Source organism: Ictidomys tridecemlineatus, chromosome 12 (assembly GCF_052094955.1).
Source record: "Ictidomys tridecemlineatus isolate mIctTri1 chromosome 12, mIctTri1.hap1, whole genome shotgun sequence".
Lineage (NCBI taxonomy): Eukaryota > Metazoa > Chordata > Mammalia > Rodentia > Sciuridae > Ictidomys > Ictidomys tridecemlineatus.
The window spans coordinates 77,815,006-77,830,161 of NC_135488.1; the positions used below are offsets into that span (position 1 = coordinate 77,815,006).

Below are 15,156 nucleotides of genomic sequence, written 5' to 3' on the forward strand. Positions count from 1 at the left end.
CTGCTAACTGAACCCATCGGGGTCCAGTCAAATGGATTGATTCTTCTTCACTGAATTTCCTTTCTGGTATTACTTCTTTTCTCTTTTTTATCCATCCATAGGCTTCCATTCTTTCCCACATTCCAGAAAGCTTTTCCTTCCATTCCCTTTACCTTTATCAGTTTATTGGTTGGGTGTTATTTATACGTTTGTGCAAATTTATGTTTGTGCTCGGTCTACTATCCTGAATTAGAAACTTTATCTTTCCAAAGTCATTGATACAGAGTATTTAATTAGTTAACCCTCTTTGTTAACTATTTCCCTTGAGGTAGAAATCATGCTGGATAGGATCATTTTGTAATGTCCTGACCTTCAGTCTAGTTGCCCTGTGTATCCTTGATTAGACTGACCAAATCATAGCAGTCAGAAGTGAGGTACTCTTGATCTCTAAAAGCAAGTTTTCATTGATTACTGTCCTGTGTGTTACAGTACCTTATTTAAAGCTTAGTTTTGAACTTTTGTAGGGGGTGAGGACCAGAGTAGGTATTCAATAAATGCATTTTAATCTTGACTTCATTCTGGACTTGTTTAAGACTCAGTAAAACCTACTTCAGAGGTAGAGATGACTAGGAATGGACTAACAGATAATGATTTTCATAAAATGTGACTTAGTTTATTATAATGACATTGTCAGGCCAAATTGACTTTAGATATGAAAATGTTTTAATACTCTACATAACAGTATTTCCTAAATTATGTTTTGTGGTTCACCAGACTTGAAAGATAATGTAAAAAAAAAGTGAAATGAACAGAAAGTGGGGAAAACAGCATTCTTTACTCTCCTGCTGGAAATTCATCATGCTTATCTTGGAATAAGGGTGTTGAGAGTGCTACAGGTTAAAAAATTTTGTGTAACTTAACTTTTGCAAAACATATGTAACCACTCCCCCTGTTTATTTGATCAGTTATCTACAAACATTACACAAAACTAGTGTTCCTCAGAGTACACTTTGAGAAATACTGCCATTTAGTATTATCTACTATTGGGTGGAGAGGCACTCAACCACTGAGCCACATCCCCAGCCCTATTCTTATTTTATTTAGAGACAGGGTTTCACTAAGTTGCTTAGCACCTCACCATTGCTGAGTCTGGCTTTGAACTTGTGATTCTCCTTCCTCAGCCTCAGGAGCCACTGGGATTACAGGTGTGTACCACCATGCCCAGCTATCTATTATTTTAATAGTAAGGATTTTTAAAATTTGGTGGTAGCAATGAGAAGAATGCATCTAAGTTTATGACCTGAGGCTGGTGTTATTAATGATGTGTACAATTGTCATTATGTTATATTAAACACACTTGAAATAGAGCTATCCACTAGGGAGAAATAACAAGTTTGTCAAGGGCTGCCCATTGCTGTGTGTATATTTTTAACTGTTAAAGTAATTTTCTCAGGAGGTGTCAGCATCTCCAATATATCTTAATTTGATAGCAAGAAAGAGGTTTTACCACTGCTAACCTTACCTATTCCAGAAGAAGCCTTTTGCATCTTGCTGTGTTTGACAGGCAAAATCAGTGGACATGTTGGTTTTTGGAAGTCACTCCTCTGGGTGCTCTTAGTATCATAGGGTGGTTGGAAGACATGTTCCAGTGCTTTACTATATGACCACCAATCACTCTTTATAGAAAAAAAAAAATTGGAAACACAAAATTGAATACCATAGGACATTTTCATGTGTTATTTGATGTTTATGGATGTTCAGTAATTCAACAAGTTATTGTCTATTCTAGTACTAAAAACGAGTTATAAAATCCAGGAATATCTTTTCACAGGGACACTATTTCTTAAAAGACAGCTAAAAATAAATCATCATATTTTTAGTTAAAATACAGCTGCTCAATACTTAAACTACCTTCTATTAACAGATGAAGTGCTAAAAATCAACAAAATAATTTTATCTGTTTTGCACATAATTTTAATATAATACGTACACATACACATAAGAACATGATTGATTGATTGATTGATTTAATTTATTTTATTTTGGGATGGAACAAAGGCCCTCTTTTATATGCTAGATCTATACCACTGAGTTACATTCCCAGCTCTTAAACATGATTTAATCTAAAAATTATATTCTATACTTTTTTTAGAGAGAGAGAGAATTTTTTAATATTTATTTTTCAGTTTTCAGTGGACACAATATCTTTATTTTATTTTTATGTGGTGTTGAGGATGGAACCCAGTGCCCCGCGCACGCCAGGCCAGCGCGTTACCGCTTAAGCCAACATCTCCAGCTCAATATTCTATACTTTTTAAACATGATAATACAAATAAGGTGTCATCATCTAAAAATGGCAGTTTTCAAAGTTTTTAGTCCATGATCCACACCATGACATAAATTTTATATCATGCAAGGACACACAATACTACACATACATAAAACTGAAAAAAAATTCATAAAATATTTATTTCTATTAGTTTTCAAGGTACTCAGCCATTTTTCTATAATGTTATTTCTCTTCTTTTCATTTCATAGTGCTGACTGCAATTCACATCGATTTATAATTCACTAATAACTCAGTTTGAATGTTTCCAATAATACTGAAATTTTGATATTAAAACCTACCTAAGTACCTAGGAAAGTGATAGATTTTTCATTAGTACATACATACCATTTCATTAATACATACACAACTCTTAGAAGTTGGGAAAGCAGTGAGGGAAACTGTTACTCAGGTTAATTCTGACCAAACTTTTAAAACTGTTTGTGGGGTAGAAAGAAAACCTTGGGAAAAGGAACTGTGACGACTGAGTTCCTAGGCATTATTAGGGAATATTCCTTGGGCTAAGAAAGTTAGATCTGCCTGGGCTGGGGATGTAGCTGAGTGGTAGAACCCTTGACTAGAAAGTAGTTCTGCCTAAAAAAAACAGCGATGATTCCATAATCAAAGACTTTTAAAATATGAATTAAGTGAAATGAATATGTGATTCTAATAATAAAATTCAGACAATACAATTGAGGCTACATTGATTCAAAAAGAACAGGCATCTAAAGAAACCTATGTGGGTTCAAAGAGAGTCATCTCTCAAATGAGATTAGTTTCTAAAAAGACAGGCACATGTAAGAGGTACAATATCAAACTTAAAATGTAATGGAGTCGACTTGTTAGAAGACTTCAGCAGCTTAGAAATAGATGAAATATGCTAAAGGCACCAAAAATAAGTTTTGGGGTTTTTTTCCTTTTTTTTTTTACTTTTTAGATTAAGAAATCAAAGAAATGCTAACAATTTGGAAAGGAGTACACTATTCAAAGCTAAAACATCAGAACAACTCAACTTCAGGTTCTTTGTTAATGAAAACTACCTTAAGACTGAAAATGACAGGATGAACACATACCAAAGAGGGAACTAAGAACTGAATACTTGTTACTTTATTTAGTGCCAGTTTTTAGGCCAATGACAAATGGTAACTAGGAGTTATGGAAGAACAGGTAATTGTAAATAGGTGATTTCTGCAGAGATCATAGAAATTTTAGAAACTAGGGAATTTTGGAGAACAGGAAATATTGGCTAATGCCTCATGTATTTTCAGAATGGGCCAAAAGGTGGATTTTTAAAACTGAGACAAATTAATATGGATCCTAAGAAAATTCTAGAGCAGATTACTAAACAGATGGTGTCTTCTCACTATCTGGCTAAAAATAGTCACATCTTACTGTTGTCAGAGTGCCTGATTCTTGTAGCTCTTTCTCCTCCACTCCAATTCATAATTATGACAGTGCTTAATATGTTTCAAGGTATAATATTTATAGGCCTTATCTTACCACAATTCTACAAGGTAGATACATCCACTTTACAATGAGAAGACTAGCAGATTAAGTAACTTTCCCAAGGCACATCACCAGCAGGCAGCACAATTCAATCCCCCACCTATCTGGACATAACCCTAATTTCTGTGCTCCATTGCTACATCAAATCTCCTGTAGAATGCTAAACCAAATAAGAATAGACTTAATTACATTATTTCAAAAGTGACTTTAAGTGTCTTAATCTGTTTTGTGCAGCTTTAATGAATATAATTTTATTGGCTCACAGTTCTGTAGGCTCATAAGTCTGATATCAAGGAGCCATAGTGTGGGCAGGTTTGACAATTCTAATTCCGAGTTGGCCTCTAGAATGCTCATGTAGTTTGGAGATGTAAGAGTAAAAGGAAGGCAAAGGGGAGTTGACCTTGTCCTTTTATTACAGAATTAATCCCAGTCACGAAGGTGAATGGTCTAATCACCTCTTAACAGTCTCACCTGTTAATACTGTTACAATGGCAATTACATTTCTACATATGTTTTGTAAGGCACAAACTTTCAAACCATAGCAGTCAGTATTCTAAGAAAGTTCTATGAAAGGTTATAAGACATACACTTTGTAGTTAGTATATCTACATTTATTGATCAGAAATTTGTTTTACTAATATCCAAGTTACTGGGAAAGGGATACTGGGAAGATGCTTGGTGGACTCCAATTTTTTTCTCAAATGAATATAATACAAAAACTATTCCTTTTTTTAAAAAAAATTTGTAATTGTAGATGGACAGCATGCCTTTATTTATTTTTGTATGCAGTGCTGAAGATTGAACCCAGTGCCTCACCCATGCTAGACAAGTGCTCTGCCACTGAGTCACAGCCTCAGTCTACAAAACTATTCTTAAAGCAGAGAACCAGTAACCTTTCAAGCAAAATTTGTTGAATTGAGAATATTATTACAATTGTCCTTTAGTTTCACAGATATAAAGGAAATAACAAATAATTTTTTCCTAAAATTTGATGGATGACTTTAAGATGCTGTAATTGGTAAAAGAGTTTTGATGAGTGTTAAAACTAGATGCATCTTCACTTCAACTGAATGAAATATTACAATTCAAAAGATATTATCTTTCCTATTTCCGGAGAGTCTTCCCTATGCTTGGAAAGTATGGGTTGTCCCTTAAGAGTGAGAACATGACTCCCATGCATGGGCACACGCCTTTTTGGTCCAAGCACTTATGCATAAGAGTTTATGAGATGGAAGAAATAGATGGAGCTTGCTTTTGTCTTCACCTCTCACTGAAGAGAAAGACTAATAAAATATTTACTGTTCTGCGGCTCATCACTAACATTGGATTTGAGAAGGGTAGATATGGAAATATTTGAGACAAAATTGGGAAGTCATCTAGAGTGATGGGTAGGCTTTGGGGGACAGATTACATTTGCAGATTATAAGAGGGGGCTTTGCCTAAAGAGACAATTGTTCCCAAATCAAAACTTTGGACCCAGAGAGAAAAAGAAGCCTGCACTCAGGTCTGTACCCACATTTTAAGGCCTATCCCCTTTCCTAGGTTAGGACTGATAGTCACTAGGGTTCCCTGGTTAGGACATGCCTGGAGATTCCTGGGTAGAACTCCTTCTAACCCCTCAGTCCTGGAAAGTCTAATGTCCACTGCACTGTGGGCCCATCAGTTACATTGAGAAGCCAGTGTAAGGGAATCTATGTAATACACCTGTTATCCCCAAGTTATCAGAAATGTCTTAGTAAACACTATTTTATTTTCTATTCTTTGGGAAATTATGGGAGAATCCTCAGAAGAAAAGTGGTAAAAACAAGCGGAGAATCCTGGAGAAATGAGTTAAGAGAAAGCAAGAGGTAGTAAGCTGGGCAGTCAGGAGTAGCTTGGCCAAGACGGTTGTGGTGACAGCAGTCATCTGTGACACATAAAATCCTCTTTGGGGATTCCTAAATATAGTGAAAGTAAAATTGTTTTGCTATAGATATCAGGAATGCTAAAAATGTCTCTTTTAAAGTAATTTATAATGTCTCCTATAACAGTTACTTACCTGTGTTCTGTGAAACACTAGGTCCCGGGCATATTAGTAGATGTTATGCAAAAAGAGGCTCCCATAGTTAAATAAATTTGAGAACTCGTCAGATAAGCAAAGTTAAACAAGTTTATCACAGAATTTCTCAGAACCTTTATATACCAATGTAAACTGTGAAGCTCTAAGAAAGGTAAATAAAAGGACATGTTTTACAAAACATATTCGATTTTGGAAATTTATTTTTTCAAGCATGTAGGCAAGCGTTAGTGCTCTGAAAAATGTACTTTTGAAAATATCAGCTTACTACAATTTCTTTTAAATGATATCAATATTTAGAAAACCAAGATAACTGGGCTAAAATACTTCATTTCGCTTTTTCCAGTGCCACCAATTTTATGTCTTTAGTTAGAAATGTATAAAGGATAATTTCATTTAAAAATCTTATAAACAAATAAAACCAACCAATCTAGTGTTGAGTTCTAAAGATATTATCTTAGCAAAATGTATAAAACAGATGCCAGTAAATATATTTAGACAACTTCATTTTATCTCTTAAAGCCAGCTATACTATATATATATATATATATATATATATATATATATATATATATATATATATTTTAACCAAGCTAATTCTTAAAAAGAAACCTGTCATCTTAAATAAAAGAACACAGTTTACATACATGTGAAACAGCATTCTTTATTGCTTCTTGGGTACATGGAAATGAAAACATTAAAAAGTTCATTTTTAGTTTTGTTTTTGAAACAAAGTTTTCCTTCACTGGTCACCCAAACCACACGACTTTGTGATGCATCTCTTATCTTTCTCTGTAACCCTTTATTCATATCTCCTATTAGCCTCTCTTACTCTCTCTGTGCTCTTACTTCATTTCAAACTTCCTTTCACCATCTCTGAATGTCTCACACATTTCTATTCTTGAACTAGCTTTTCTTTAATGTTCCCAATGTAGGGATGGGTGGAGTTAACAGTTTCTCTTAGATTTAACCCTGAATAGAGTTCAGGAAAGTTACTCATTAAGAAATATGAGAACTACACTCACTTGGATTTCTGTACCAGATTTATTTCCCCAATGTAGGTCTGGTCTAACAATTTAATAACGCATTTCTTTTAAATCCCAAATACAGAATATAAGAGCACCCACAAGAGCAAGTTTATAAAATCAAGTACCTCAAACAATCCTTGCATCAGTTTACAACATGATATTAAAGCATATTTGACCATGAGAATTCTTTCCCTGAGATCTCACATTTTGCATACAGTAGCAGGGTGCATAGTTTTATGACCAGAAGTGTTGATATCATAGATGTGGAGAGCTCACAAAATAGCCTCTTTAACAAATGGTGCTGAGAAAACTGGAAATTGATATGCAACAAAATGAAAATAAACCCCTATCTCTCAGTATGCACAATACTCAACTCAAAGTGGATCAAGGATCTAGGAATTAAACCAGAAACTCTGCATCTAATAGAAGAAAAAGTAGGCCCTAAACTTCATCATATGGGATTAGGCCTCAACTTCCTTAATAAGACTCCTATAGCCCAAGAATTAAAACCAAGAATCAATAAATGGGATAGACTCAAACTAAAAAGTTTTTTTCTCAGCAAAAGAAACAGTCTGTGAGATGAATAGAGAGCCTACATCTTGGGAGCAAATTTTTACCCCTCACGCATCAGATAGAGCACTAATCTCTAGGGTATATAAAGAACTCAAAAAGCTAAGCACTAAAAAAACCAAATAACCCAATCAACAAATGGGCCAACAACCTGAACATATACTTCTCAGAAGAGGATATACAATCAATCAACAAATATATGAAAAAATGTTCATCATCACTAGCAATTAGAGAAATCCAAATCAAAACCAATCTAGGATACCATCTCACTCCATTCAGAATGGCTATTTCCATTAAACATCAAGTAAAATCTCAACTCCACCTAATGCACACTAGCAGAGATGAGAAAAGTAGAATAGAGCAAGCTGACATTGCTGAAATGGTCTGAAACCATTTGGATAGTACACATTTCCTTCTTCAAACGTCATGCTGGAAATTATGATTGCCTCTGCAGCGGCATCTTTTGCATACTATCTGTTGATCACTTCCTGAGCCCAGTATTGTATTAGGCCTGGCATCATAGAATCCTGTTCTCCATGGGGAGTGGTGAGCGTCAGTCCCCACAACTGTACAAGAGCAGTAGATTAGGATTCTACTACTGCCAAGAGCTAATGCTTATTCTGTGTTCCCTTTGTGCATCACGAATCTTCTCCTGCCAGGTTACTATGTGGTCCTTCCCCAGTCCCTTTCAGGTCTTCACTCAAAAGTCATCTTCTTGGTGAGGCTTTCTCTGACCGCCTATTTAAAGTTGCAGTTCTCCCTTCTTACCTCCTCTTCCATGCTAACTCTTACTACCATCTAGTATCCTAATACAGTGTTATTGTGCTTATTTTCCCACCAGAATGTAAGCAAGGAGCTGCCCTCTATTTATTTTATTGACTGCTTGCTATATCCCAAGTGCCTCGAATAGGATCTGACAAAAATATCTATTTTAATTCTCACAAAACTCTATGAGAGACAATGACTACTAACTCTATTTTATATATAATAAAACTGAAGCTTTGAAAAAGTAATTATTTGCCCAAAGTCACATGACAAGGGTACAGTAGCAACAAAAAGGAATGAACAAATGGTATATGCAACAATCTAGAGAAATCCCAACTGCAAGAAAAGGATTCGGAAAATTCTAAACTGTCTAATTCCATTCGAATGACTTTCTAGAAAAGGCAAGACCTCAGAAAACAAATCAGTGGTTCCATGGACTGAAGCAGAAAAGGATAACTACAAAAGAACAAGGGAGAACTTCTGGGAATGATGAAACTGTTCCATAGCTTGACTGTGGTCAGGTAAATGACCACACCGTCACCAAAACTCACAGACTTGTACATTTAAGAAAGGTGAATCTACTGCACAAATGCTCCCCCACCTTCAAAGATGTTCATCTCTTACTCTCTGAACCTGTAAATATATTAATTTAAATAACAAAGGGACGTTGCAGATGTGATTCTGGATCCTGAGATGGGAGATCAGCTTGGGTCATTTGGGTATATATATGTAATTACTATGAGATTTATGCAATCATAGGCTTCTACAAGGAGGAGGCAGGAGAGTCAGTCAGTGCACAATTTGAAATGCTATGATGCTGGCTTTAAAGAGGAAAGTGCCAAAAGCCCAGGAATGTGGGCAGCCTCTGGAAGCTGGGAAAGGCAAAGAAACAGATTCTCCCTAAGAGCCTCTAGAAGGAACCCACCCTACCAATGGCCAGTGAGACAGATTTTGGACTTCTGAATTCCAGAACTAGAAAAGAATAGACTTAGGTTAAGCCAGTGTTTAAGTTTATGGTAATTTTTAACAGCCACAATAAGGAAGCAAATATAATAAATCAAACCTAAATAAATCTGACTTTTTGGAAAAAAAAAGTTTTGTAGTTGTAGATAGACAGCATGTCTTTATTTTATTTGGTTATTTTTATGTGGTGCTGATGATTGAACCCAGGTCCGCACATGTGCTAGGCAAGCACTCTGCCACTGAGCTCTGTCCCCAGCCCCAAATCTGACTTTTAAAAAAAGAAACTGAATGTATTTAGCATGGTACAGCAAATAAAAGGGGTTTGGCTAAGCTAACAATCCTGGGTCAGAAACAGGAGTGTGATTATTTGCTTACTCTCTAACTGACATGTTAAATAACCTCACTGGAGTATTATTATTGCCTTTAAAATATTTCCAATAATATGTCATAGAAATTAAATTCAGGGATTAAAAGATATAATTTATACAAAAACTTTGCTAATTCCTAGCACTTTATATGCTTTCAATAAGTTGTAGCTATTATTTTAGCTGATTATCATGGGAAATTTTCATATTAGAATATACATAAAAATATAACATTATAGCAGAAATAAGCCTCCAATCATTATTTAGTGGCTACAATCTAGAAAAATTAGATGCAATCTAGAAAAATGATTATTTGGATTCCTTCCTAATAGGCAATTGCTTGTATGCCAAAGTTCTCTACCAGAATAGGTCCGAGTTACTTCTTTTAACTATTGGATTATAAACAGTAGTACTCTAGATGTGTCACATCCTTTAAATAAGTATGTGACCAAACTGTCCTGCAAAACAGTTTCCAAATCTAAATCTATATTTGTATGTAACAAACATCTGTCCAACCTGGTCCTCTGTCTTGTTTTTGGAATCTATGTAGGGAATTGGTTCATAGAATGTTCTTGCATTTGTGATAATGAATTTGGCATAATCTACACGTCCTCTCCTCACACATGGTTTTGAACGTTGTATGCTTTTCCCAGGTTTTTTTTCATGTTTGATTTCTTCTTCTTTCTCAGTTACATATACTATACCATCATCTTCTATTTTATGCTGTCTGAAAGACATAATTAAATAGTAAATAATTTACCCAATAAGCAAGCAGTCATAATTAAATAAGATTCAAATATATTTCAGGTATTAGTCAAGACAATTTAAGTTTTATTAATAGTTTTTGACAGCTTGTGCTATTAAAATTTAGGGTGGCATCTTCTCATTCTAAATATATGAGATAAAGGAACTATGTGTCAATAATGATTATTCATGATGACCAGTGTAGTATACAGACTCTAATTGGCTTGCAGTAAAGAGTAGTAATTTGATTATGCTTATAAGTCTTGTTTGCAATATTTATTCCTGTGGCTAAATTATATGCTAATCTGAACATATTTTTTTTCCAAATTTTATTACCAGGAGATGCCCCCCCCTACACACTTTACCTCATAAATTCAGCCATCTAGACAAAGATAACCACTTAATTTTAAAAACTCACCTAGAAAATTTATAAAAGCAGGCTGGGAATATAGCTCAGTTGGTAGAGTACTTGCCTCACATGCACAAGTTCCTGGGTTCAATCCCAATACCACAAAAAAAAGCTACCCAATGATCAGCTATATTTATCTTTTTAAGAAAAAAAATACTGCATAGGCAAAATAATTAAGTCTTATCATTTTATGCTTCTAATGATTACACTGCTACAAAAAGTAGAATTACTGAAATGAAAAACATTAAAGAGATATTTAAAGTTCATAGAACATTTTCCTTTTAAATAAGGAAAAACAGATATTATGAAAGTCTATTAAAATTTCACATAATTGAAAAATAAAGAATATGGTAATCTGAATAATTTTCACACACGAGGCTTTTAAAATCAAAGCTCTGACCCCACAAAAGCTGAATTAGGAAGATTCCAAATTTATAAGAAATTCTGTTTAGCCTGATACTCAGACCATAAAATATAACCCCTACCTTACTTCAAACCAAAGCCAGGCCCATCTCTTCTATCATGTCATTTTTCAATTAAAATCCTCAAGTAGCTCTCCACTGCATTTAAAACAAGATGCTGCCTCTTGATTGGAGCTCATGTGTGACTTGCTAATCTCTTCACTCTCATTCAAGCCTCTCTGCCTCACTCCTGCAGCTTTTCCTTTTCTTTTCTCCTCAGGACCTTTGCACATGTTGTGCTCTCAGCCTGCACTTCTCTTCCCCAGCTCCCTGCATAGCTTGCTGGTGATCATTTAGATCTCAGTCTACAAGTCATTTTCTCAGAAGCTTTGTATCTATTTTCCCCTCCTGACTCTCTATATTCACTATTTTAGTGATTTGTCCATTTATTTCATGACACTTACCACAGTTTATAATGCATGTACCTACTTTTTTTGCTTTTAGTAAACACCAGAAATACCCTACTAGTCATAGTCAATAAGTTCCATGAGGTAGGGATTGTTTCACTTATTATTTACCCAATATCTGGGCAAGGGGTTCTGTTCCCTGCAGATGAATAAAGTGCCATTTATATTGACATATTTCTGGTGACTCTGATGGGATTTTTTCCCACACTCTGGGTTTGTTTTAGCTGTGTATCCTCTGCAGTCCCTCCACTACACAAATAACATTCAATCCTTGTGACTGATTTGAAAAAACTGATTACTGGTAAAGTGTAAATAACTTCTAAGCCTTTTCTACTATCTTTCCGGAAACATAAGTATTTATTTCAAGATTGTGACTTTGAGGTTAATTAATTTATCACTGTAGAATCCTGGCATCAGTCTTTCCCCATCTGCTTCTCATGGTTGTAACCCAGCAATACATTAGTACTAGAACCAGGTCTTCAAAGGACAATAGCTATTTGTTTACACACTTATGCACTCCTTCAGTTAAGCACTTGTGTAAATAGCTATAGATAAAGAAATGTGGGACTGGGCTTGTGGCTCAGTGGTAGAGCCTTTGCCTCACATGTGTGAGGCACTGGGTTCAATTCTCAGCACCATGTATATAAATCAATCAACAATAACAACAAAAATATTTAAAAAAAAAAGAAATGTGAAATATGACTCTTCAGCAATTTCTTATAGAAGGAAAACAGATAAAAACCCTAATGGGCTCTGCAATTAGTCAGATCTGGATTGGAATCACAACTCTGCCATTTAATATCTGAACTTCATTTTCCTCATTGGTCTAATAAGAACAATATCTATTATGACAGATGTGAGAATAACCCTGAATAATTCATTCTTCCAATAAATAGTCACTATGTGTCACATGCTGTTTGAGGTATGGAGGATATAGCAGTGAAAACAGAAAAATCACTGCCCTCATAGAGCTTACATTCTAGCAGGGGAAGGCAGATGATATATAAAATAACAAATACACAGTCTTTTATATGGTGTTAAGTGGTGAGGACAACAATAAAGCAGGGAAAAGGAGTGCATGCATGTGGGAGGTAGGCTGCATTTTTAGGTAGGGTGGAGGCTGCTTTGTGAAGGTGGCAATTGAAAAAAGAAACAGGGGAGGGAGAGAGCTAAGTGCATATTTGAGGGAAGAGCATTCCAAACCCAGTGAACTGTAACTGCAAAGCCTTGCAGCAGGAATGTCCCCATCCTTAGCACGGTGCTTCCTGAAGTGTGATTGCTGGAGTAATCCTCATTGGCATCAATGTGACTTCGTTAGAACTACAACTTTAAAGGCATCATTTCAATACTAAATCATCATCCCTGGGGCTGGTTCCCAGGAACCTGTTTTAACCAGCTGTCTAGCTGACTCATATATGTTTAAGTTTGAGAACCACTCTTCCACCAACAAAAATGCAGGCTTTGGTTCCACTGATTCCACATCACTCTTAACTAGCTGTGCTACCTTGATTCAGTGGATCACAAAACATTCCGTACGTGGGAGGGCTTGTTAAAGCCCAGATTATTGGGTCCCACACCCAAAGTTTCAGATTCAGTGTGTTTGGATGGGGGATCCCCTAAGATTCTGCATTTCTACAAGTTCTCAGGTGATGCTAAGATGGTCTGGGAATCACGTTGAGATTCTCTGGAGAAAACAGCAAGAAGGCCTGTATACTAGAGCAGGGTCCTGCTAGAGGGAGGTAAGCAGTAGACAAGGTCAAGTAAGGAGAGAGAGGCAAATTGTGTAGGCCTCAGGTAGAAGCCTTGGCTTTTGCTGTGCTATGCACAATGGAGGATGGTGATCTAACCTACCTTGTAAAAAGACAATTCTGACTGCCATGTTGAGTTGCTGCAGAGGGGAAAGGAACCAAAGCTATTGCAGTCTCCAAGAGTGAGAAGCTGGGGCTTGGGACAGGGTGGGGATGATAGTGGAAATGATTAACAGTGTAGAGTCTGGATACTTTGCAAGGGTAAAGCCTACAGAATTTGCTAATAAGTTAAATGTGGGAAGTGAAAAGGAGTGGATGATTTCAAGATGCCTTCAAGAGTTTTAGGCCAGGCAATGCATGTGAAGTTGCTGACACACAATACTGTGAGCAGTCAACGGTGCATTTTAAAAATTGTTATGGTAAGCATTCAGCCCCTAGAAACCGCATTTAGGAAGAAGGGAACTGGATGAGGTTTGGCATGGACAGTGCTGGGGACCACCTCTCGGGTTTCATCTAACTCTCCCTCTTAAGGAGGAAAATAATTATCGGAAGGAGAAATAAAAATCCAAACCCTGCACTTACTGCAGCTTTTCCTCCTTTCCTTCCATGGGCTCCTACGGCCTGGCACGTGGCAACGAGGAGCCTCTATCAGAAGAACGGGGACGTAGCCTTGCTAGGAATGAGGCCCGAGAGCGAGGCAACTGTGACTCGTGCGTTGCGTTGCTAAGCGACGGCGGCCTGGCAACACGGCCGCGGAAAGGGGCGTGAGAGCTGGACCCGGACGCGCAGGCGCAGTGATCGCGGTCGGCTCAGCTCTGTGGGCCGCGGCTGAGCTGCGCCGAGCCTGGCCGGGTGTTTAGGCGTCCGCACCACCAACCCGCTGCAGGGTGGACACCCTGCGCTTGAACTTGCCCTTCCGCCGGTAGGGCCAGGACTGGTGTTTATCACCGTGACTAGGTCCTGGGTGGGAGGGATCAGCGAGGGTCGGTTTCCGGAGCTTCCTCCGCCGAGGGAAGTGCTGCTCTGGTCTGCTCCTCGTCCTCCCTCCAGAGCCCAGCAGGACGTCGCCCCGGTGTCCGCAGCTGCCACAACTGGCTCCAGAAGTGCGGGCAGGCGGGAAGAAAACGTGTTTACTCGTGAGCCATTAAATACTGTGCAAGTCGTGATTCACTTTCTCCGGTCAAGGAGAAAGCTTGGCTGTCACTGTTTACCACCAATTTCAAGCAAAATCTTTCCCGACCCTGTGGCAATGGTTAAAATAGAACAAGGGAACACTCATCTCCTGCAAATGAGGCTCCCTGTGGTGTGTGCATCTGTCCAAGGCTGAGCGGCCTTCAGAATCGGGCGCAGGGGATTGTAGGCTTAGGCAGCCAGCTGGTTGGGACTTGTTCCTGTAGCCCTTATCCAAAAAGAGCAAGCTCCTGGGAGAAGCCCACAATTACTGCGTCCATGTCTGACCCTGGAATTTCTTACCTCATTTCACCATTGCCTTCCACTTTCCACTAACCAGAGCCAAACGTCTTTGGCATCAACCATGATAACTGTTACGCATTTTCCTGCATAAGGAAGGAAATGGAAAGGAAAAGCCCTCACTGAGTCGAATTCTTCTGCGTTTCCGGCTGTGTGCAAGTGCAGACGTTTTGTAACCCAGAGTCAATTTGTATATTTGCGTTTTCCTTGGAGAGGTGTAGGAAAGTGGAGGTTGGGCCTAATACCCATTGTACACATATGAGCTAAAGTCCTGGCAGGACGAATGTATGAATAGATTTGACACTCAGTAACCTAACATCTACTTCTCTGGTTTTATCTTAACCATTGTAGACACTGGA

The 15,156-nt window shown here is 37.4% G+C and overlaps 1 protein-coding gene across 1 annotated transcript in view; it reads right to left on the minus strand.

Annotated features, from left to right (window-relative positions):
* The window catches only part of Cimip6 (ciliary microtubule inner protein 6), a 34,450-nt gene extending 19,494 nt beyond the window's left edge, over positions 1-14,956 (minus strand). The window contains exons 1-3 of the mRNA XM_040271102.2: positions 13,910-14,956; positions 10,075-10,285; positions 1,502-1,655 (exon numbers count right to left, since the gene is read on the minus strand). Coding sequence (XP_040127036.1) covers positions 1,502-1,655; positions 10,075-10,285; positions 13,910-13,935 — 391 coding nt within the window. The 5' untranslated portion in view covers positions 13,936-14,956. The remainder of the gene's footprint in view (positions 1-1,501; positions 1,656-10,074; positions 10,286-13,909) is intronic.
* Between the last annotated feature and the right edge of the window lie 200 nt (positions 14,957-15,156).